This window comes from Acomys russatus, chromosome 22 (genome assembly GCF_903995435.1).
Source record: "Acomys russatus chromosome 22, mAcoRus1.1, whole genome shotgun sequence".
Classification (NCBI taxonomy): domain Eukaryota; kingdom Metazoa; phylum Chordata; class Mammalia; order Rodentia; family Muridae; genus Acomys; species Acomys russatus.
This window is the reverse complement of record NC_067158.1, coordinates 8,936,002-8,960,897: the sequence shown is the minus strand read 5'-3', so window position 1 is coordinate 8,960,897 and position 24,896 is coordinate 8,936,002. Positions and strand designations below refer to the sequence as shown.

The 24,896-nt window shown below is 40.4% G+C and overlaps 2 protein-coding genes across 2 annotated transcripts in view; one reads left to right on the top strand and one right to left on the bottom strand.

Annotated features, from left to right (window-relative positions):
• The window catches only part of Peli1 (pellino E3 ubiquitin protein ligase 1), a 49,162-nt gene that overhangs the window by 12,072 nt on the left and 12,194 nt on the right, over positions 1-24,896 (top strand). The window lies entirely within an intron of this gene.
• Positions 3,471-4,211, bottom strand: LOC127205991 (peptidyl-prolyl cis-trans isomerase A-like). The gene is given in 2 exon segments (XM_051165355.1): positions 3,471-3,810; positions 3,813-4,211. Coding segments are annotated over 2 exon segments (486 nt in total). The 5' UTR covers positions 4,180-4,211; the 3' UTR covers positions 3,471-3,691.

Here is a 24,896-nt window from a genome sequence, read left to right as displayed (position 1 = left end):
AAAACAAGTAGTTATTCCAAAGTTATTTTGATTTGGGGGGTGGTCACCACTAAACTGTTCTTCGGAAGCCCCTCATTTCTGGACTGACTCCTCATTTATCAGTCTAATAGCTCCTTTCGCATTGCTATTTTCCCCAGTCTGGGTACTATTCATGGTAAAGATAAGGTGAAACAATTGAAAGAAACTTTGATTAGAAGAGAACTGAACTCAGATCCCTCCTTCATGGGATTAGCAGCTTTGTTGCCTTAGGCAGTTGATGTGGTTTCCTTAACCTTTCAGGGATCTAAACTTTTTTTTTTTAAGTTTTATTTATTATTATGTATACAATGTTGTGTCTGCGTGTACAACTGCGTGCTACAAGAGGGCATCAGATCTCACTATAGATGGTTGTGAACCGCCATGTGGTTGCTGGGAATTGAACTCAGGACCTCTGGAAGAGCAGCCAGTGCTCTTAACCTCTAAGCCATCTCTCTTGCCTGGGATCTAAACTTTTTACCAGCATGGAGAGGGATAAAAATATTCTGTTCCGCCCACAGCACAAAGCAAACATAAAGTGGATACTAAGAAATTAGGAACGAGTTTTATTATTCTTAGCAGCATCCTGCTGTGATTACTTCTGTCTGATGTCCCTGGTCTAGTGGCCACGTGTTTCTCATGCACTTTCCATATTGCTGTCAGAGTTATTTTCCTGTGTATCAAGAAAATGTTGTGCAGGCATTGGGTATATGGTAAAAGAAAAAATAGAGGCTTTTCTGAACGAAATCCACAGAATAGGGAGGGAGATATTAAATGCACAAATAAATCAGTATAGAGCAAGGTGCTGTGAGAGCAGCAGAAAGGACCCACACCCTATTGGATAATAAGAGAGAGCTGTCTGAGGAACTTAATCTGCAAGCATCAGGAACAAGAAGGCACCAGGTAGTTAAAGAGCTAGAGCAGCATGTTGCTTAGGCTTAGAGTCCGGAACGAGAAGAGGGCTGGTGGTGTATGCTGAGGCTCTTTCAGAAGTCAGACCGTGGCACAGTGGCAGAGCTGGACCTAAAGGGTTATGGAGAAGGAAGTACTACAGACTTTGAGTTTTCTGACGTGAGCCATTACTAGGTTAGTAGTGGTAATGGTGCCATTTACTGAGCTGAAGACTGTGGTGGGCCAGGTGGGGCCAGCGGATGGAACCCCTTGAGTTTGTCAGGTTGAGATTTTGACCAAATAAGCCCAGTTCTGTCAGTCCTCTGCACTATGTTTGCATTTCCTGGTATGTCTGCTCCAACTTGACTTTCTAACTTTGCTGTCCTCTCATTGCCATGCTTGTGTTAGTTTCTTTTCTGTTGCCACAATAAAACACTGACAAAAACAACTTACAAAAGAAAGGGTTTACTGCTCCAGAGGAATAGAGTGCATCACAGCATGTCGTGTCAGCCAGAGCAGGAAGCTGGCTGGTCACATTTTATCAGCACACAGGAAGCAGAGAGAACAGGAAGGAGGGTGAAGCTATAAACCTCAAAGCCTGCTCCCCAGTGTTACACTCCCTCCAGCACAGCTCTACCTGCTAGAGACTGCCTAACCACCTCAAGCTGCCATCAGCTGGGGACCAAGTGTTCACATATATGAGCCACTGAAAACCACCGTGGGGCTAAAGGAATTCTTATTCTTTGCAAAGCAGTTTTGGTCCTCTGCATAGGACCTGTGCTTTAGAAAAAAATGCCCTTGCATGAGGCCTTTCTATTAGCCGGAACATTTGAGATATTATACAGAGAATCTTCAATTTTAGGGTCTCAGGCCTCTTTACTGTTTGCTTTCTGTCTTTGTGATGGTGCTGATGTAAAATCTCTCTCCCTTTCTTCCTTCTCCTCCCCTTCTCTTTTGCCTTTGTAGCCCAGGCTGGCCTCCTGAACCTCTGTAGCCCAGGCTGGCCTCCTGAACTTCTGTAGCCCAGGATGATTTTGAACTTTTGATCTTTATTCTTCCTCTTCCCAAGTGCTACAACTGCAGCCAGCCCCACAGGACTTAGTGCATGCTAGGCCAGCACTCACCAGCTGGACTACATCCCCAGACCTGGGATTTCTCTTTTAACGCACTGAATTTACTTCAGAGGGCATGAGCTGTATGTATAGAGATCTAAATTTATTGTGTTTTGTTCCCATGGTCTTCAGATTTGGGGAAGAACTCAGAAAATTCAGTGAGTGGGTGGTATTATTATTATTATTATTAATTACTATTACTACTACTACTATTATTACTACTGTTATTAAACTAGGCAAGACTAAACCCCTGTACCCTAAACTTGGATGAGTGTTCTTTGCTCCCATGAGGCCCAAGCACTATTTTACCAGAGTGTGTTGACCTTAAATTATCTTACATAGTTTTGTAATGACGGGAATCAGGTCTTAGTTTTCTTGTTTTCCTGGTGCCTAATACAACATATTTTGCCAGGCGTGGTGGCGCAGGCCTGTAACCCCAGCACTTGGGAGGCAGAGGCAGGCAGATCTCTGTGAGCTCGAGGCCAGCCTGGACTACAAAGAGAATGCAGGACAACCAAGGCGACACAGAGAAACCCTGTCTTGAAAAACAAAATTAAAAACAAACACACACATATTTTAGGTTCTTGTTGTTTTCTTTGTTTTTTGATGTCTTTTTAACCCAGGCCTTAAACTTGCAAGCTTCTTGTCTCAGCCTCCTACGTTCTAACATTATAGAATTAAAAGCATAGGTGCTTAACTTGCAGTTGGGAAAATGGCATTAGATGATAGTTTGACTGTTGAACGCTTAGCCACAGTGTCCTTAGTAGGTAGGAAGTATTGCTGGCTGGCAGGGGGCAAAATACCTCAAATGTTTACAAGACGTATTTACTTATCTTGTTTCACGTGTGTAAGTGTTTTGCCTGCTCGCATGTGTGCACACCACATTTTGCCCACTGCCTGTGAACCCTGAGAGGGTGCTGGGTCCTCTGGAACTGAAGCCATAGACACTGTGAGCCTCCATGTAGGTGCTGGGAACTGAGCCCAGGTCCTCTGCAAGAACAAGCTCTCTTACCCACTGAGTCATTGCTCTAGTTCCCCAACAGCTGCTTTCTAAACTTGATTATAAGGTATATAATGATGCTAATAATACTGAAATCCCAGAAATCCTTTGAAAAAGCTATGAAAGTCACTTCATCACCTCCACAGCGCTAACTGTTAACATACGTCATTTCATTTTCTTGCCAGCTGCAGCCACTTTAGTTTTAGGCCCTCTCCTTTTCCCTCCTGTCCTCTCTATACTCTCTACATACCGTAACTCTGTCTGTACTGTGAAGACTTTTAAGCGACTGGTAGTATAAAGATTCTAGTAACCAGAAACTGTCCAAAGAACACTAATCATTAAGGTCTGTTGTGCTCCTACTGTGTTCTAGGCATTTAGTATCTTATAACAATACTTTGAAATTAAGTAATGTTCCAGGATGTAATGGTCGCATATATAGGTTCTCAGCCAAATTTCTTTTTTTTTTTCTATTTACTTTTTATTCATAATCTCATAAACTTAACTCTGCAATCCAGCTAAACTTGGAGGGGAGTGAGGACAATATGGAACCCAAAGAACTTCAGTGAGAGCAGAGATTACAGGGTACTGGGAGCAGATGGGGCGGGGCCGCTCTCCTGAGCTACAGAAGGAATGGTTTGGTGGGTAAGATGCCCGCAAGTCAAAAGAATTAGATTTATCCACAGTCGGAAATGGTGATCATCTTGCTGGTCTTGCCATTCCTGGACCCAAAGCGCTCCATGGCTTCCGCGATGCTCATGCCTTCCTTCACCTTCCCAAAGACCACGTGTTGCTATCCAGCCACTCAGTCTTGGCAGTGCAGATAAAAAACTGGGAACCGTTTGTGTTTGGTCCAGCATTTGCCATGGACAAGATGCCAGGACCTGTGTGCCTCAGGATGAAGTTCTCATCCTCAAATTTCTCCCCATAGATGGACCGGCCACCAGTGCCATTATGGCGTGTGAAGTCACCACCCTGGCACATGAATCCTGGAATAATTCTGTGAAAGCAGGAACCCTTATATCCAAATCCTTTTTCTCCAGTGCTCAGAGCACGGAAGTTTTCTGCTGTCTTTGGAACTCTGTCTGCAAAGAGCTCGAAGGAGATGTGGCCCAAGGGCTCGCCATCAACCGCGATGTCGAAGAACACGACGGGGTTGACCATGGCTGCAGCAAGCGACGAGAAGGGATGGCAGTGTCTGCCTCTCAGCCAAATTTCTTATGGTCTAGTCCTGTCACTTAAAAAATTTATGTATAAGTGTTTTTCCTGATACATGTCTGTGCACCATGTGCATGCATTACCCACAGAAATAAGAAGAGGGAATCAAGTCTTCAGGAGCTGGAGTCCAGACAGTTGAGCTGCCGTGTGGCTGCTAAAATAGACCTGGGTCCTCTGGAAGAGCAACTAGTGCTCCTAACCACTGAACCATCCTTCCAACTCTCCTAAGTGATGCTTTTTTTTTTTTAAGTTTTGTACCCTCAAACAATTAAGTGAGCTGACTTGGGCACTACCTTTTAAAATTATTCATTGGCTAAGAACATTATTAAGAATGAAAGAATTAACATGTAAGATTCTGATGCTTGGCACTAGGATACAGGCTGCAAGTATGGCAGTTGTTTTTATTATTACAAGTTTACAAGTAAGGAAGCTAGTCCAAGTCTTACAGAAACTAAATGCTTGTGTCAGCAGTCAGGCATAGGCACTCTGGGTCCTAGACTCCTTTACGATCACTGTTTTATTTAACCTCAAGTAATAACTTACCTCATCAGCTCACATGCTGCCTCCATGTCAGTGGCCTCACTGTGTTGTTATTCTTTCAAGGATGCACAGCTGGTGCTTCCAGATGGAGAAGCTCTAAGATGCACGTGTACAAGTGTACTGTGCTGTGACCTGGGAAACAGTGTGCGCCACAGCTCCTTCCTAGTCTCTGTGCATTGCTTGCTTTTCCTCCTCCTAAGCTTAAATCACCAAAGCCCTAGAACATGTAGCTGCTGTAGCTTCACAGCATTGTTATTAGTGGCTTCGGTTGTGACTTATTTCGTTGAGCCTTTTGCTATTTTCAGTGCATCTTGGGCATCATAATCACCGTGCATAAAATCAAGGATTTTTATTTCATGAGTAACTTTTTTCTCTTGAAATTATATAATGATTTGCCTGATTGTTTTTGTTTGTTTGGTTTTTTCTCTTTTTTTTCTAAGACAGTTTAATTTTTGAAGTAGTTTTGTGAACCCCAGTTTTTTAAATTTTTGATTGTTTGTATTTTACCTCATGTACCTCAGTCCCACTTATCTCCCTGTCCCTTTGTATCTGCCCTCTGCCCTTGCAACCTCCCCCTCACACACAAACAAGCAAAAATAAATTTTTTTTTTTAAGCATAGAAAATTCTTCATGGAAGCTGTAGTATGTTACAGTGTGTCTCATGATATACCTCTTGCCCACACTTTGTCACTTGCAAATGTTCATTGCAGTGAGTCATTGGTCTGGTTTGAGGTCTCTGGCAATACAATCAATACTCTGGAACCTTACTGGGACTTCGCTCAAATATCCTGTTGTTACCCTGTGTCATGGAGAGCCTGCAGCTTTGGATCAGCGAGACTGGCCCGTTCAGGTGTCTCAACTATTCACAGATAATACAGATTTGGGGGTTGGCCAGCTGAGAGTCCTAGATCTGGGCCAGAGTGGCAGCTGAGCTGGTCAGCCCACCAGCGCTCCCTCACCAGGACACGTTCTTCAGCACTGCTCGGCTAGGCCACCTAACAACTCCATCTGCAGAAGACGAGGTCAGATCTGCTCTCATGTCCTTGGGCTGGCTCACCCACACCCAGGCCTCCAGAGTCAGCTCCACTGTGCTGCCCAGTCAAGGCAAGAGGCCTACTCTCCCAAGTGCTACAGGCTGGCAAGGGGCTGGACCAGCTCTCCTGCTCTCACAACCCTGGGGCTTGCTCACCAGTGCCTTTGCTGTCAGGGCCAGCTCCACTTTTTGCCCAGGTGAGGTGCAGAGCCCATTATGGCCAGTGAGACTCAGTCAGGCCTAGCTCTCCCATTCTCATGATTTTGGTGGCTAGCTCTCCTGACTGTTGAGTCAACACCTGACTGCTGCAAGTGATGGGGCGGAGGCACCCATACCATCTCAGCCATCTCACGTCACAGCAGATGAGTGGCAGAGCCAGCTCTGTCTTGCTCACCCAACCCTCTCCAACAGGGCCAGTTTTACTGTGCTGCCCAGGTGAGAGGCAGGACTAACTCATCCATTCTCATGTCCCTGTGAATCCCAGTTTTCACCAGCTGCTTTTTAAATTAGAACTTTGATGTTAGTACTTTGGTGCCTTTGTATTAAGATTTGCGTATCACCAAATTTACTTAATTTTATAAATGTTAGTCACTAGCTCTTGTTTGAACCATAAGTAAAAGCATACCTGTTTACTGTTTACAGTGTAGCTAGATAGTTTACCCCACATCTTCTCTTCCTATTACTTGTTACTTTTTATCATTGTGAAATTTGTTTTGTCTTCTATAGGAAAAAAAATCCTTTTTAGGGATAATATGAGACAGAAAACACAAAGCCCCAGGCCTTGAAGGGAGGGCAGATGTAGAAAACCCCAAATCATCTGTGAGGAAAATATTTTCATCTTTTCTTGGAACTGAATTTTATGACCTAATATGTTTACTCTCAGGGGGAAAATTGAAATAGTTTTTGTAATAGTTAAGAGCATTGTAATAGAAAACTCAGCTTATAACAGAACTAAGTGGGGTGAGCATGTACTGATTTGTATGAATTGGAGTGGTATCATTCTGCTCCACCCAAGGCTTAAATAAAGTTACCAACACTTTCTATTCACTAATTTTTTTAGTATAATGTGTTTGAATCAAATATATTCCCTACTCTACCCCCACTGCTTTTCTTTACCAACTTCATATGCTCGCTGTTTTTTAAAATCCTCACTGAGTTCATTTAATGCTTCATGCATGTATAGGCATGGGTACGTGACCATTCGCAGGAGTGTGCCTGAAGTCCTAAAGGATCCTGGCTCTCCCTTCCTCAGCAGCCATCCATTGCCAGTAGCCCTCAGACAGGGGCAAGAGTTCCTGAGCCTTTCACAGTCTGCTTGGGATTTTGGCTGGCTTGATCTTGTGCGGGTTTCTGTGCGTGTTACTAAGGGAGAAACGTCTTCTGTGAGCCACAGCTCACCTGGCAAATAAGTAACTGAGTAACTGACCTGGCAAGGTAGACCCACTGATGGACTAGTGGCACAGCTGTTAGGAGTAACCAAGCACTTTCTGGTTAGATTTAAAGCCCATTCCCATAGTGAGACTCTTTCTTGAAAGTAAAACAAAGACCAAACAATAAAAAGCCTGTTCCGTGGATTGATCCCATTCCTGGTACTCTTAAATAGGCCCAAAACCTGTGGTAATAACTACTCCCAAGAGTCCATGAGACAGAAGGAGATTCAGTAAAAAGAAATGCCTTAGACAACCTAGTCACTGAAGTTACAGCTGAGAATTTTCTAATGGTTTCTGAAAGGGCCTGAATAGACTTCTACCATTTTGTACTTTGTGCATATTCAAGGAGATAGTCTCAGTATTGATGATTATAAAAAATGTTAGCCAGCTCTGGGGATATTGCAGCTGCTTTACAGCTCAGTGAGATGCTTAGCAAACAATGCTCTGTGCAAACATAAGCACAACAAACTTACTGCATCCAGGTTTTCTTGTTTCAAAATTATTTTATGGTTTATTTTTAGTAAATATTTGATTTGTATACCCATTTTATATGCCTGTATGCCTGGGGGTCATGTAAAACTTTCTCAGGTAAAAATAATTATACATGTATAATAAGTTGAAGAAACTCAGATAATCCCACACTCATGAAATTCCTGCTATTTTGTGTGTGTATATCAACAAAAATGGCAACCACTGTCTTCCTCTGTCTTCCAGGGTCAGCTGTGGATCTGTTGAATGTTGGTATAGGTCTTGTGTCTTTTCAAAATTTGCGTGGTTTTTTTTTTGCAATGGGCTTTCTGAGATAGTTCACAGGTACTTAGGTGCTATAAGTATTTAATGAAGAGAGTACTCTTACTGCCATAAAAGAAAATATATTTCATAAAGTGTTAAATTTTCAAGTCTCTAAGTACAACAATTTTTATAATTTTTAAGAACAGTTAGACAAACGGTTTAAATACATTTCAGTTGTAGCTTATTGAGTTGAAAAAGATCCAAATTAATTTAAACAAATAAGATCTCCACATTTATGGCATCGTGCACCTAGTAGTTTTGCATTGCCAGGGTATATAAAAGTTCTTCCATTTATGTTTCTTTGCCTGTAAGTTAATGACTTTTACGATTTGTTGCTGTCTAAAAATTTCCCTTGACTTCACATTTTGTTCTGGATGTCTTGGTTTCTTTCCTCCACCCACACAAGTGAAGCAAGAGCTGCGAAGTGACACTGAGTTTGAGAGCCCTGGCCTTTTTTTTTTTTTTTTTTTTTTCCAAAACAAACTAACTTTTTAAAAAATATGACTGCTTCTTATTGAAACCAAAAAAGGGAAGGCTTTGGCAAGTGTTCACTAAATGTGTGAATATCTTAATTGATTTCACTGTAATGAATAGGATGCTTTCCTCTTCATCTTTGTGGATACTTGGCTCAGTAAGAGACCTGCTAATCTGTGATGAAAAGTTTAAAAAGACTACAAACTTATAGCTGCAGATTCCTCAATTTTATGCAATTACATATCTATGTTTCTTTTAGAGAGGGAGGGCAATATGGTAATTAGGATTTTGTATTCTGTTATGAAAATAATCACGTAAGCCTATTTAAACTCAGTGTTTTAGTGAATTGTAGTATGTGAAAATATTAAAATATTACGAGGATTGTGATGTGCATTTTAAAAATACTTTAAAATGTAAAGTTTAATCATTATATATTCTGTAGTAAAACTGTAGTAAAATGCCAAGAAGGCATAATGAATGAGAAAATATAAACAGATCAAAGTATGCATTTAAAAACTCATTACAGATGTCACAGTAGTCCAACTAAGTCTCTAACTCGGATTCTTAACTCAAGTTAAACTATAAGGTTTTAGGGAAGAATTTGAGAGCCAGTCAGAGAAAAGAACTGCCTGAGGTGCTGGAAGAAAGAGAAACAAATATTGGTGGGCAACCAAAACCGTTGCACTTTTAAATGTATGTCTTCAAATCTGATGGCTTAGAATTAAAGGCTGTTCACTTTTAAGGCCATTATTATATAGCTAAAACAGGAAGTCACAGGAGAAACTCTAGGAGGAGAACTGTTTTATCTAGTTTCAGTAGCTCATACAAGGTAAGAGCATTTCACATTACTCTGTCAAAAGCACCAGAACCATAGTAGTCTCTCTGCAGATATTTGCTGAGCTAACCTAAATCTTAAGATAAGGTAGCATGGCTTTTCTGGGCATTAAATCTCACCCTGCCCTCCTCCTTGTATCTCATTTTGATATTGATATATTCTGATTTGAGACTGAAAAGAGATGGTTGGTATTTATTTATTGAATCTTGGCCTGAACGAAAATTACTAAGAGGGAATTTAATTTAGAGTTTATTCTTTTTGGCTATCTAGACTATAAAATAATAACTATAAACTGTATAAATGAAATTCATGTGATTCATGCCTGAATTATAAAATAAGGTGGAGAGCTGGTTTGAAAACAAGGAGTAAGGCCGGGCATGGTGGCACACACCTTTAATTCCAGCACTCAGGAGGCAGAGGCAGGTGGATCACTTTGAGTTCGAGGCCAGCCTGGTCTACAAAGTGAGTCCAGGATGGCCAAGGCTACACAGAGAAACCCTGTCTCGAAAAAAGAAAGAAAAGAAAGAAGACAAGAAGTAGATAGTCCTAACAGTATAGTTTAAGGAAAGTTAAATTTCATCTTTGAGATATTACCGATATTACCTGAAGCAAGTCTAGGTCTCCTAGGTTAATGACATTTTCAAGTATAGTAACCCCTTTACAAGAAGGAAAAGAACCATTATGAGCAAAAATACATGGCACAGTCAATGGCTCTGGTAAGTATTGGGGATGGGTAGTTAAAATGGCACTTAGTGAAAAAATATATATATATAATATTTTCCCCCTAATACCTGCTGTTGCTCCCAAATAGTGACATGGAGACCTTTTGCACTTATTAATAAGCTTTAAAGCACCATAGTGTAAAAGTAATTTTAATCTCCTGGTTCAGTTGTCTGGGAGGCTTACTACCTCTGTGTGCTATCCTAGGCCTAGTGCTGGAAGCGTCTAGCCTCCACACAGTCTAACCTAGGCCTACAGTGTTTCCAGCCTCTGAGGCCTACTGCTCAGTGAGCTCACACTTACTTGTTCTTTCTGAGCCCTAGGCTGCTGTACATCCCACAGTTGTTTGCATTTTGTAGCTTTCCTTGCTGAGCTCTCTCTCTGGGTCTCTCCTGGGCGCCTGCCTGTGGCTCGATCCCCTGGCTGTATCTCCTGTTTCCTACTCTAACTCTTCCTCTTCTGGCTGACAGGAAGTTCTGCCTTTTTCTCTCCATCACTGAGCAGCGATGGCCTGTAAGCTGCTTTATTGGCATATCAAGGGACATTTGGAGAGCAGTGTTTATACAACATTGAAACAGGAGATTTTCAGAACAAGAATTGGGGGCACAGAAGTTAGCATTTGAATTACATAATCACCTTAATGCCTACATTTACTGTTTGGGATGTTCTGACATGGAGTCACTGGCTCCCCAGGTTAGATGCAGTGCTTACTCTTCTGACCTTCACCAGATAGCTTGATCTCATCCATACAGACTTGTCTCACCCATAAAAGAGCAGACTTGAAAGGAACAAATTGAACAGTATATTCATTAAAGTTCTTTTCAGCAGCAGAATATAGTTTCACTAGTGACTTTTTTCTTAGTGCTCTTAACCAGGAAGAATTATGCGTTGTTAACAAAACTTGGACCTAATGAATAATTTCTCAGTTATTGGAGTTAAATTGATTTGGCAAGTAAAAAGCAAAACAAAACAAAAAATTGGGCATATCCATATAGCCTATAAAAAACAAACCAACAACAACAACTTACTGTACAACAGCAGATACCATCTAAATGAATTGTATTGTGGCTAGTTGAACATGACCAAAGCATCACCAGGAAGGTGGAACTAAAGGAAGAAATAATTTGCACACCTGCTGAGGGTGTGGCTAGAGGTACAGAGATTATAAGGAGTGAGTCCTTGACTGTAACCTTGCAAGTATGCATAGATCATTAGAGAAGCAAGTTCTCAGAGGACAGCTGTGTCCAAAGGTGAAGCAGAACCCTAGGCTACAGCACGTAAGAAAAAAGGAGACAAGTAAGGAAAGAAACACCTGAAACCAGCCTAGAACTTGTGAGGTAAGTGTACCTTGTTTTGGTTAACTTGTGAAAAATCATGATTTTAAAGGTCTTAGGGGACAAGTTTATTGTTGGTCCTTGAGCTCAACTAAAATAATTGCATAGTCATATTGAAGAGTGAGGCCAGCAAGTGGAAGCTTCTATAGTCCAAGCCAGATACTTAAGAACAGAAGAAAGGTTGTTGGGATTCAGGCCCATTTGCCAAAGCTTAGTGAGTAATTCCCACCAGCCTAGTTGGTTTTGTGTTTGGCTGGCTTCCATGACATTATTAATCAAACATCATTATAAATAAAAGCACATATCAGACACAAAAGTGTTTTGCTAAATAGTCAGAGCTGAGGCTAAGGAAGAAAAGCTACAAGTTTAATTCTAGCCATTCTCTGTTATGGATATGATATGTCTGTGACCTATTCTAAAAACATCTTGTCATAATTGTTTAGAACACAGGGAAGTTTTTGTTTTTAGTATCTTTTCAGAGCTCTTTAAGAAAAATGCATCACCTGGGATCACTTGATATAAACATAGCCTGAAAGGAAACACGTAAGGAACTCTACTTTTAGTTCTCTGCTTCTGTTCATTAAACTAGGAATGACTTCATACTACATGGGCTATTTGATCTAGGAATGAGCAAGAAATACACTTCTGAACATAGGAGAGTTAGTGTGTTGGTCCAAAGAGTGGCCGCAGGCCCTTAGGGTTTGTTATGACGTTAGGCATAGACAGCAACAACTACATTCTGTATGGTATGAGTATTGAACCTGCCGTGCCCGGTTTCTTGAGCAATCCTGGGCCTAGAATAACGTGACAGATAGGGTCCTCAGATAGAAAAGGTCCTAGGATGTATTCAGTGAGTTTTAGAGCCTGCGTGTGTACATACTGGACATAACAGGATGTCTGTTTTTGTTTTTTGTGTTTTGGCTTTTCGAGACAGGGTCTCTCTGTGTTAGCCTTGGCTGTCCTGGACTCGCTTTGTAGACCAGGCTGGCCTCGAACTCACAGTGATCCGCCTGCCTCTGCCTCCCAAACACTGGGATTAAATGTCTGAGTGGATTTATTTCGTTGTTTAGGGGGTCCTGCTGCCAGCAGAGGGCCAGAAGCAATGGTAAAAGATTTACTGAAGGCAGTCTCGGGACATGTTGACACAGTTAGGGATTACTGGCAGGAATAGATATAAACTTGTCTGCTCCAAGAACTGTTCATTTTATGCCAAGGCATTATGATTATGACAGTATTGTCCATAATATGATAGACGTGCTGTGAATCAGAGCTGTTGTCCTGTGGGCTCATTGTGAGAGAAAGTTTCTCAGATAAATTTAGAAACACTAAAATTATTTTTTATGACTTCAAAAAAGATAAACTATTTCTAGGCAAGACTTTGATTCTAATTAAGATCAGTAAGGGCACTTACTGACTTTGGAATCAAGTGTCACTAATAATGGTGCTATTGAGCATAGCGTGATTTAATGAAGTGCTAAATTGTCAAATTAGAGAGCCATTTCCATAGTGGCTGTTAACCATGAGCACCAGCATCAGGTCTGAGGCAGGTAGAATGTTTACTAGGGCTGGATCCTTGAGTGCCCCCAGAGAGCGATGTTGTTATTCCTTCGTGTGTGTGTGTGTGTGTGTGTGTGTGTGTGTGTGTGTGTGTGTGTAGGGCTTCTGCATGTTTGCACCACATGCGTCCCTGCTGCCTTCAGAGGCCTGAAGAGGGCATCAGATCCACTGGAACTAGTTTACAGTTGTAAGTGTTGAAAATCAAACCCAGGTCCTCTGGAAGAGCACCTAGCACTCTTAACTGCTGGACCATCTCTCCAGTCCCAACTAGCGAACTTAAGTAAGAGAATAAATATCAAGTATGTAGCATCTGGTGGGACTTCAGTGGGTGGGGTGTGTAGACGGCTTGCATGTGCAGCGCGGGGAGCAAAATAATCAGCATTTACTCTTGATTTAATTTCACCAAATTAAAAAAGAAAGCAAATGTAATTAAGTATGTTTGGCTATGCAGAGAAGTAGACATGCTCAGTGTACCCCATTCCTGGTAAGTAAAGGGCTTTCCTTAAAAGGGGATTTAGGAGTAATTTACAAGTGGGGTGGTCTGAGATCACCAGACATCTTGCATTGGATGCCTTCAGTGGGGATTTTATAAAGCTGTTGTCCCAGTTTGCTTCTAGGCACTGCTGTAATTTCTCCATGATCATAAACAAATCTAATTTATTTATTTATTTTGTCTGTTCTTGCTGTCCTGAGAGTTGAGCCTTTTACATGCTAGGTAACCATTCCACCAACACATCTAGACCCTAGCCTCAATTTATTTTAAAATACAAAGCTATAAAGTAACAAATATTATCAATTGAGAATAGGATTAAATGTTCACCTGATTATAAATCCAGGGAAATATAGTATTTTGTGACCAGATCAGGGGCAAAATCAAATTTATTTCATAATACTAAATGGATATTTTATGCATGTGAATTTTATTGATTTTGTTTTCATAAATGGAGTATAGTAATATAATAAACTGATATCTACTATACTAAAGACCATTTAAAACAAGGTATATTAATTACTATCATGAGCTAATTTGACACCTTAGTTATATTTTCAGCATTTACGGAGCAAGTACACAGTTAATCTGAATGGCTTTTTAAGAAGTAGGATGTTTTTCTTTTGAAGTGCTTTATTCTATAATTTGCTGCTAAGCCTGTGTTAAAAATTGTTCCCTGCTTCCTCTTACTTCCGTTTCTTCCCTTTTGGGCCACATACTGTCTTAGGGAGGAGGGACAGGCGAAGCGAGTTCTCACTTCAGCCAATAGAAGCTGGACTCCTGTAGTGTTTACCTACTCTGCGTAATGCAGGCCCACCCACACACATTCTGAGGCGCTTCAGTGAAAGAACACTGAGCAGACGGCACAGTGCAGCGTGTGGTTCCCAGTGCAGTCAGCAGATGCCTTACACTATCGCGATTTTCATCCTCTGGTGAGAAGGAGGTTTAGCGTGTGGTGATAGCGACAAAATAAAAAGGTGGGTGCCCTGTGGCTTGATTTTAAGGGTCAGCGTGAGGCTTCAGGTAAAGGTAACTTGCAAAAGGAAATGGCAGGAACACATCAGGCTGCTTTTACGAGGCATTTCTTCATACCCAGCTTTAGAATTGTGTTGTATATGATTTCATTTCCTTCTGTCTTAGGAGAAAGGTTGGATAAATCTCAAATCCAACGTTTCTGTGTTCTTGGGACTTAACTATTAAACTCCTATCCACAATGAAGAAAGCCTGAGGCATATAACTACAGGTATTATGGCCTGCTGGTTATACACCAACAGAAAATGGAAAGCTGTTCTCATTTTTAATGTATGTAGCCTAACCTATAGTACTTGGCTTTTTTTTTTACATGTTTTAGAACATAATATTATTAATCGCAGTTTCCCTTTCAAGATGGAGACTTGCATAGTTCTCTGAAGAAAATGATTCAGTAGCTAGCACAGTGTTGCCGTCGTGTGCATTGCTAGCTCTGCCACACAAGGATTTTAAGTAGTGTTTCTACCAGAATGCTTTAATTGTTCTTATGGTGGGGGAGGACTGAATAATATTAGATAGGACTATTAAGTACGGGGAATATTTCCACTAAAAAGTAAGTCATCATTTCCCAGTAGTGTTGTGTTTTCACCAAAACAAAAAAAATCGTACTTGAAAAAAATGTTTTTGTAGGAAATTAAAAAGAAACTAGATCTGATGTAGATATTGGTATATATGATCTTTTTTTCCTAGTGTTCTAGTCTGTGAAGAAGTTTATTGTACATTATAAGATACATGTGACATAAAATGGAAAGTTGGCCATAATTTAGTTATTTGGAATATTTGTAATTTGATGATGAAACAATAATCAGATAGAAGAAAGAAGGAAATAACCCAGATATATGTGATATGCGTTTATTTTCCTGATAAAGGGTTTTGTTTTGTTTTTTAAATGCTCTTAACTTCCCACACACAGTGTCACTGTTACAAAGTTTCTGGAGAACACAGTACCACTCAACCAGAGAAAGATCACCTGTTACTCCTGAGTGCTTTGCAAGGACCAAGAAGGAAAAGAAACTAGAGGGTTAAACTGTAGTTATTCACTGGGAGTAGCAGTAATTGTCATTTTTTTTTTTTTTAAAGCAATGGCTTCTCTTTATTGAAAGATACCATCTCTGAAAAAAATTTATTTTATTAATAGTTAGAAATTTAACTAAAAGCTGGACATAATGGCACATGCCTGTAATCCCAGCACTCAGAGAAGCAGAAGCAGGTGGATTCCTGTGAGTTTGAGGCCAGCCAAGGCCACACAGAGAAACTCTGTCTCAAAAAAACATAATAACAACAAAAAAAAAAAAAAAAAAAAAAGGAAAGAAATTCAACTAAAATTTTCTTCTCATTGTTCTTAAAATGAAGCTTATTAAGACATGTTGAAAAGAAAATACCGGGCTGGAGAGATGGCTCAGAGGTTAAGAGCACTGGCTGCTCTTCTAAAGGTCCTGAGTTTAATTCCCAGCAACCACATAGTGGCTCACAACCATCTACAATGAGATCTGATGCCCTCTTCTGACATGCAGGTGAAATACTGTATACATAATAAACAAACAAACAAATAAACAGAAACAGTTAAAAATAAATAAATGAATATTTTTTAAAAAAGAAAATGCCTTAAAAGTTAACTTCTATGAGAGTAGTAAAAACATGTTTAAATTCAACTGATTTTCCTCTATTGAAAAAAAAATTAAACGTGTGTGTGTGTGTATCATTTGATGTTAAAACTAATTGATTGTAATAGATTTTGAGGTTTTTAAAAAAATTATGTCTTAGCTATATGTATTATGGCTATACTATATAATACTTATAAGCATTATATTTGACCATTATTCAGTATTAAGAGTATTAGAAAACTTGAACTTTGTATATGGTATCAAAGTTGTCTACAAAGCATTAATGATAAACATTAGCTTAGGTATCACGAAACACACAGTTAAACCTGAGAATGGTTAGGTTTTCTTTTTTGTTTTTGTTTTGGGGCTTTTGGTTTTTGTTTTGTTTTTGGTTTTTTTGTTTGTTTGTTTGTTTGTTTGTTTTTGGTTGGTTGGTTTTTTCGAGACAGGGTTTTTCTGTGTAGCCCTGGCTGTCCTGGACTTGCTTTGTAGACCAGCCTGGCCTTGAACTCACAGAGATCTGTCTACCTCTGCCTCCCAAGTGCTGGGATTAAAGGCATGTGCCACCATACCCAGCCCTGAATAGTTAGATCTTAAATGATGGGACATTGCCACCATAAATCAACAAAGTATGTATTAATCCCTACTTTATATTCTTAATTAAATATTTAGTAGGCATTTAATAAGTACTTGATTTTTTTTTTTACATTACATTATCATTGGAAATAACTGTTGAAAATTTTATTTCTTACAGAAAACATTTTGATCATATTTTTCCTCTCCCCTAGCTCCTCCTATACCTTTTCTACCTCCTTACCCATCCAATTGTATGTGTGTGCATTCCCTTAAAATACATACATACACACACACATACATACATACATACATACATACATACATACATACATACCACAAAAATGAAAAAGTGAACAAAAACCCAGTAAGACCAAAAAAATTGGGGGAGGAAACAATTGGGGGGGGTAACCTCACAGATTTATTGACATACTCCTCCTGGGCATGGGGCCTGCCCTGCAGAATGATTGCTATACCCAGTGACACTCCGTTGGAGAAAATTGATTTTCCCGATTTCAGTAGGTGTCAGTTGCAGATAGCTTCTTGGTTAGGGTTGGGTTCTCGTGCCCAGTTTCCCCTGTTCCTGCTGGGGCCCTGTATGGATTAACCCTGTACAGGTGCTGTATGTGCTACCACAGTCTCTGTGAATTCACTTTCTCATCAGTCGTATTGCGTCTGGAAGACACTGTTTCCTTGGAATCGTCCGTGGCTCTGGCCTTTCCAATCTTTCAGTCTCCCCCTTTGCATTGATCCCTGAGCCTTGAGAGGAGGGTTTAATGAAGACACCCTGTTTAGTCTAAGAGCTCCAGCGGGCCTCATTCTCTGCACACTGCCTAGTTATGGGGTCTGTGTTATTGCCCATCTACTTCAAGAAGAGCTTCTCTGATGAGGATGAGCAAGGCATTTATCTGTGGGCATAGCAATATGTCATTAGGGGTCAATTTATTGCTTTGTTCCTTTAACAGAATAATAGTAGTAGGTTTTCCGCTAAGTTAATGACCTATGTAGTCTCAGTTTCTTGGCTCATTTAGCAGTGTCAGTCATGTGCTCCACCTCAGAGGTGGGTTTTGAATGCAATCAAAAAGTGGTTGGCTACTCCCATGACACAGTTGCTCCAGTATACCTTGCAGGCAGTGCCTGTTGTAGGTCACAGGGTTTGTAGCTGGATAATGGAGATTGTATAACAGGGCACCCTCTAGCACCAAGAATGACAGTCATTAGTAACGATGAAACTTCTGGTTGGACCCAACTCAACTACTGTGTTCACTGACATAAGTAAGTGTTGTCTTTAGCCATAGGGCCTTATCATCAGATTGTGGGAAGCAACCAGTAGAGTTGGTAGTAATAGCCTGTGGTGTTTTAGGGGAGTTCATAGGACCTTTTGGCTAATGATTCAACAAGATGTAGTAACCCAGTTCTGGCACTGGTGGTTTTACTTGGTGGCATAAGATGTGTAGTTAGAGCATTGTCTCCGCCGTTACTTGGTGACTCCATTTAGATTACTTACACACACACACACACACGCACTTGAGGAAGCTTCTACAGTCTGACTTTGCAAAGGGTTTTAGTGTTAGTTGTCCCTCCCTTTTCCTTGCTCCATCCTCCTCCCTATTGAATGCTCCTATTTTCCCCTTTATCTCTCCATAATACTATATTCTATTTCCCCTTCCTTGGAAGATCCTCTCCTTCTGTTCAGTCCCTTAGCAGGTACCAAATCTCTGGTTATTCGGATTGTAGCACATATCTAAAGCTTACAAGGTAACATCCACATACAAGAGAAAACATGCAACACTTGTATTTTGGGATCTGAGTTACCTTAGGATGATTTTTTTCTAGCTCCATCCATTTATATGTAAATTTCATTTTTTTTTCTTAACAGCTGAATAATATTCCGGTTGGAATAATTTTATGATTCCCCAAACTCTATGCCTTTTAGTTATTGGTAATTTTAATGAGGCACACATTTGAACCCTGCCCAGGATAAGGTTACCTTATAAAAGGAGGAAGGTAACTTGGTGAGTGAACCTAGCACACGGCCAGCTTTGAAACCTTTTTTGGGGGGGAGGGGGATAGGTTTTTTTGTTTTGTTTGTTTGTTTGGTTTGGTTTGGTTTTTTGAGACAGGGTTTCCCTGTGTAGCCTGACTATCCTGGAATTGCTTTGTAAACCACGCTGGCCTCAAACTCACAGCGCTGGGATTAAAGGCATGTGCCACCACCGCCCGGCTAGCTTTGAAATCTTACTGCAGAGTTGTTTTCTTTTGGTCCTCATGACAAGTCCTGTAACATAAGTGATGTCACTGCCTTTATAGGGTATGGAAACCTCATGCTACAGAACTGGCTGGTAAATTTTGAAATTCATAAAGAACTGGGTAGAGCTCTTACTCAAGATTCCAAGGTTTTAGGGCTAGTCTTAGGTAGTGATAACCTTATTTAACAAAAGTATCTCTGAAAGAACACTATGATTATGAGATAATTGGTGATAATTCAAAGAAAACATTTAACTTTTAGCATTGTAATAGCTTTGGTCTCTTAAGATTGTTGTGAGGTTAAATTGCGCATGTAAAATGTTTACAACAGTACTTGACACAGAGACAGCCCAGCCTTGGGCATTTTGAAGGGTCTGAGTGAAGAGCTAATGGTGTTCTGTGTTGACTTAGAGTTAGCATGCCCTGCATTTTTCCTGTGCTTATATTCTGAATAGCTGCTAAGTCCCATAAAACTTGCCACTTTCTGTTTAAAAAAAAAAAAAAAAAATTGTTCCTTTAATAGTAATAGGGGAATTTCCATCTTTTTGAGAAGCATATAATCACTTCAGTAATTTAAGTAATCTAAAATTGTTGAATACAAACTGAAAATGGACAGGACAACAACATATTTGAGTTCCTGGTTGTTTTAAAATTACATTTTCCAGTAACACAGTGAATAAAATGATTTGGGTCAGAATGATAAACATTTAAGCAAACTCCACTTCCCCAGTCAGGACGACAGCCTTGCAGTTTCTTCTCCATTCACGTTCACGGAGGGCATGGAACTCTCTCTTCCTGGCCTCTTCGGACTCATTTTTCTAATACATTTTCTTCTTTCTGAAAGTACCAAGGATTTGCTTTTGTGTGGTACCAGGCTTTTCCCCTTGGATTCCTTTCTTCCCTCCTTTGTTTACATAAGTCTACAAGGTCCATGTCATTTATTGGTGGTCACTACCAAGAAATAGAGTTGACAAATACACTGAACATTGAGGAAGTGACAAAGGTTCAGATGATCTCAAAAGTCATAGCTGTGTCTCCATTACTAGTTTACACTGAGTTGTAATTGTCTTATACAGTATGCTTTCTAATTTCCTAAATGACATCATAATAGGCTATCTTGGTTCTTATGTGAGAGCCAGCCCATTCAACCTTATCTCTGTGTCAACAGCATATTAGAAACTTAAGGCTGCTTTCTCTCCGGGAGGCTCACTTCCTCTGTTTATAAAATGGGAATGGCTGCACTTGTGTAGCTGTGATAGAAGACAAGTTGATGTGTCCTGAGTTAATGTGGGTTTTAGTCCTTGCTCTGCCAGAGCTTTTGGCCATAAATGGACCCCCCCCCCTTCCTGACCCACTCTAGAAACTGGAAATAGTAAGATTTTCATTTTCAATTCAGATACCTAATTTTAGAGTCAAATAAAATAATGTTATATGAAAGCATTTTGTTAATTAGTATTCTCTACAGGTGCCAGACAGACCCTAACCCATGAGTTCATTCAAACTGACATTCCTTTGTATGTAAAAGGGTTTTCTCACTTTTAACCAAGCTTGCTTCTAATTTTTACAAATGTGAGTCTCTATCCAGAAGGCCTCCTAACCTGCCTGCAGCACGGACCTTGAATGGTTTTGTGCTCACCCCAGCTCCAGCTTCTCTGCTTTAAACTTTTGAGGAGACACTGTTAACATTTTAAATGCATAGAAATGATAGTTAGCTTCTGTCATGGTTCTAGTAGGGCACTGACACTGCTGCCACCTTCAAATGCATTCCCTGTACAGCACAGCACAGGCTTAACACAGGAAGTGTAAAGACAGGAGTTAGCTCTGTGCTGATAAGCAAATGGTTTTGAGTTCCTTTCCATGTTCTAAAAAATAGATCAAAACAGGGGGATTTCCTTTGTTGGAGAATGAATTCTTTTATTCCCAGTTCAAGAGCAGAGAGGTGGTTTTCACGTGGATTAAATGGAGTAGTGGCATTTGTGATTGGTTGCTTGGTTGGTGATATTATCTGAGACATCTGGCTGGTTTGGCACTCATCTTCTGCCCATAACTCTCCAGAAGTGAGATTACTTGGCCTGTGCCACCATGCCCAGTGCCACTGATTTTTTTTTTTTTTTTTTTTTTTGATTATAGCAATTATGTGTGTTACTGACTTCTAGAGAATATAGAGGCCAGGGATGCTCATGAAGTTCCTAAGATGTAATTTGTGGTGGTACCCAGGCTGAAAACTCCTAGTTGAGAGAAACAAATTATATCTTTGGGGGAAAATGTTAATTGCTTTCCTGTCAGGATGAAATAAGTTATCCTTATGAGTGATACGACTCTTGACATGTCACTTGTCTAGAAGGGGTTGGATGTGTACACAGTGGTGCCCTTTATTTATTTTGGGGAGGAGACTGTGGACTTTGCTGCTACGTTAAGCTGAAAACACAAAAGTCCTCACTTCCAACCTCACCTCTGACACCCTTGTTCTCCTTCTGTGTAAAGCTGCTCTTAATCCTCTGATTATAAAAGAACAGCGGAGGTGGAAACCATGCCTTCTGGCCGGTCTGCGCTGCTCTCACAGGGTGGCTCCGCCACACACACCTTAGCACTTTGTTTTGACTCATCCTGTTGAAAACATGCAGGTGAACTCTAGTGTAGAATAGAAATCTGTCCCATCAGAGAATATATTCAACCCATAGTTTCTCATAAAGAATTGCAGTGGGGCTGGAGCGATGGCTCCGTGGTTAAGAGCACTGGCTGCTCTTGCAGAGGACCTCGATCAGTTCCCAGCACCCACATGGCAGCTCCCAACTCTCTGGAACAGTTCCAGAGGACCTGGCACTCCGACACAAACATGCAGGCAGAACACCGATGCACATAAAAATAAATAAATCTTTTTAAAAATAAAAAAGAAGAAGAAGGAATTGTTTTCACCTTTTAAACCATTTTCTGTCTCCACACCACTTTCATGCCTGCTAAAATTTAAGTGATCAAAAGATTGTGGTGGCTCACGCCTGTAATCCAAGCACTTGAGAGGCAGAGGCAGGCTAATCACTATGAGTTCGAGGCCAGCCTGGTCTACAAAATGAGTCCAAGATAGCCAAGGCTACACAGAGAAACTTTGTCTTGCAAAACAAAACAAAATGAATTGTGTAAACACCCACACTTGTTTTGTTTGTTCCTGGATTAGTATTTATTTTACTTCTCTTGCTTTTTGAGCAGGAATTCGTAGCTGTTTAGTAGATAATAAGCAAAGGGTTGTTAGCAATGTGAATAGTAAAACAAACCTGTAATATTTAAGGAAAAATAACAGTTGTTTTAGTTTCCCTTTAAAAGTATGTCTTTGGGAAGACTTAATATGAAAACAGATGTCCTTTACTGCATTTTATAGAACAAATGGCCACAGACTTTTAGCATTCAAACTAAAATTTAATATATTTTATGGCTTTCTTCTCATTTTCTCCCAATCCCACCCAAAAATGTTACCATTTTAGAGTATGGTTTTTTTTGGGGGGAAAGGGGACTCATTTTCTCAGGAAGGTTAGTTGCTCCATTAGAAGCAGCATGTGTAATTTCCAACAGTTAAGCAGAGCTTCACTGCAGCAGCTGCTGCAGCAAACAGCCCCACTGTCTCAGGAAGATTTTTCCTCTTAACATTTTTTCCTTGTCTTGGTGGAATTAATGGTGTTCCAAGTCCTTTGTGCTAGTGCATTAGGCTAGGATGCACACATGGTGTCAGCCCAGCTAACACAAGGACAGCAAGTAGAACTGAGGCTTTAGGACATTCTGTGTAGCATCCACTTCAGATACTCAAAAATGAATGATTCAGGGATTCATTTTGAAGAATTACATATCCACCCAGATTTAAGAATACATAAGAGAATATTTGAAGGAAATGGGTTCAAAAGCGCTGTCTAGCTCCTGGCCTTTTATTAAAAATGCTGATCCTAGCCGGGCATGGTGGCACACACCTTTAATCCCAGCTCTTAGGAGGCAGAGGCAGGTGGATCGCTGTGAGTTCGAGGCCAGCCTGGTCTACAAAGCAAGTCCAGGACAGCCAAGGCTACACAGAGAGACCCTGTCTCAAAAAACCAAAAGAAGAAAGATGACCCATTATATAGATAATGGCCAGTGGCCTTCATGTAAAGATTCTGGTAACTTCTGTTATAGCCATCACCATGTTCTAGAATTTCATTGCAAGAGAAATGGCAGTTGTTTATAGTGTTAATTCCTCATCAGTTCACTGTGTTTAAGGAATCTTAATCCTGGATCGTGTAAGTATGTAAGTAACTGATGGGACTGATTGTTTTAGGCTTTAGAATATTAGAGGAGTAGAAGTTGAGTTTGAGCTTCTTCCTGTGACTGCAGCTTTAGTGTCGGTGATAAAATTTTCCAATATATTTATATTATATGTAGTGGGGAACATACATTAGACCTGCTCTTATTCCTGAATAAGATTTGATCTTCTGCTGTACGCCTGTAGACCAGTGGTTCTCACCCTGTCGGTCACAGGTGACCCCCTCATGGGACTCCCGTATAAGACATCCTACATATTAGATACTTACATTAAAGGTCACAGCCATAAGAGCCGGGCGTGGTGGTGCACACCTGTAATCCCAGCACTCAGGGGGCAGAGGTAGGTGGATCACTGTGAGTTTTAGGCCAACCTGGTCTACAAAGTGAGTCTAGGACAGCCAAGATAACATAGAGAAACCCTGTCTTAAAAAACAAAAAAAGAAACAAACAAAAAGTTCACAACCATAGCAAAACTACAGTTATGAAGTAGCAATGAATACAATTTTGTGGTCACCACAACAAGAAGAGTTGTATTAAAGGGTCACAGCATTAGGAAGGTTAAGAACCATTGCTGTAGAGCCGTCCTGAGTAATGCAGCAGTGTACGCTTTACTTGTAAATTCTCAGCCCAGGGCCAGGTGGCTGCTTATATTTTCCCAGCGCCAAAATTCCCTTCATTCTACTTTAGTCCCTTCATTTTTAGAGATGGAACAGATTGCTCTGTTTAAAGAGCTGCACCTAGAACACAGGCTGACACGCTAGCTCTGTGATTCACTAATGTCAGTCAAATGTGGGCATTCATATAACATTCTCAGACTTGCCATACTTTGGTAATTAATTTGAAAAAAATGTTTTTTATATTTACCTATATTTTTGCTACCCTGTTAGTTGTTCTTTCTGTTAAGAGAATCCCTTCTAACTAGTTTCTTTACGTCGTGATACTGGCAATTTCCTTTTTATATTTTTCTATGCCTAAAAATGTTTGAATTGCTTTCCTCTTGGTTTTATTGGATACAGACACTTGTTACTATGCATACAAGCAACATTAAATAGGATGAGCAGGTTGCAGTTACATTAGGAGCATGTATGTATATATGCATACATGATGCATGCAAGCATCAAGAATTTGAGAAATAAGCCAGGCATGGTGGCGCACGCCTTTAATCCCAGCACTCGGGAGGCAGAGATAGGTGGATCGCTGTGAGTTCGAGGCCAGCCTGGTCTACAAAGCGGTTCCGGGACAGCCAAGGCTAGCACAGAGAAACCCTGTCTCGAAAACAAACAAACGAAAAGAATTCGAGAAATAAAGGCCATGAATGTGATAGTTGCAAGGGCTGTGTGGGAAGAATTGGAGAGAGGAAAGGGAGGAATGATGTGTTATATTTTAATTCCGATAAATAATTTGTGGAGTGGGTTTTTTGGGGGGATTTGTTGTTTTATTTTTTTGGTTGTTTGAGACAGGGTTTCTCTGTGTAGCCCTGGTTGTCCTGGACTCAGTTTGTAGAACAGGCTGGCCTTGAACTCACGAGGATCCACCTGCCTCTGCCTCCCAAGTGCTGGGATTAAAGGCGTGCGCCACCACGCCCGGCTGTAAGTTTTTAAGCCATATAGAGCCACTCTTTTATGGGTCTTATGATTTCTGGTGAGACATATGCTATCATTCTACCAGCTTCTTCACTGTAGATGGAATACTGTTAATTTTGTTTGCTTGGTTTAAGGATGTTTCTT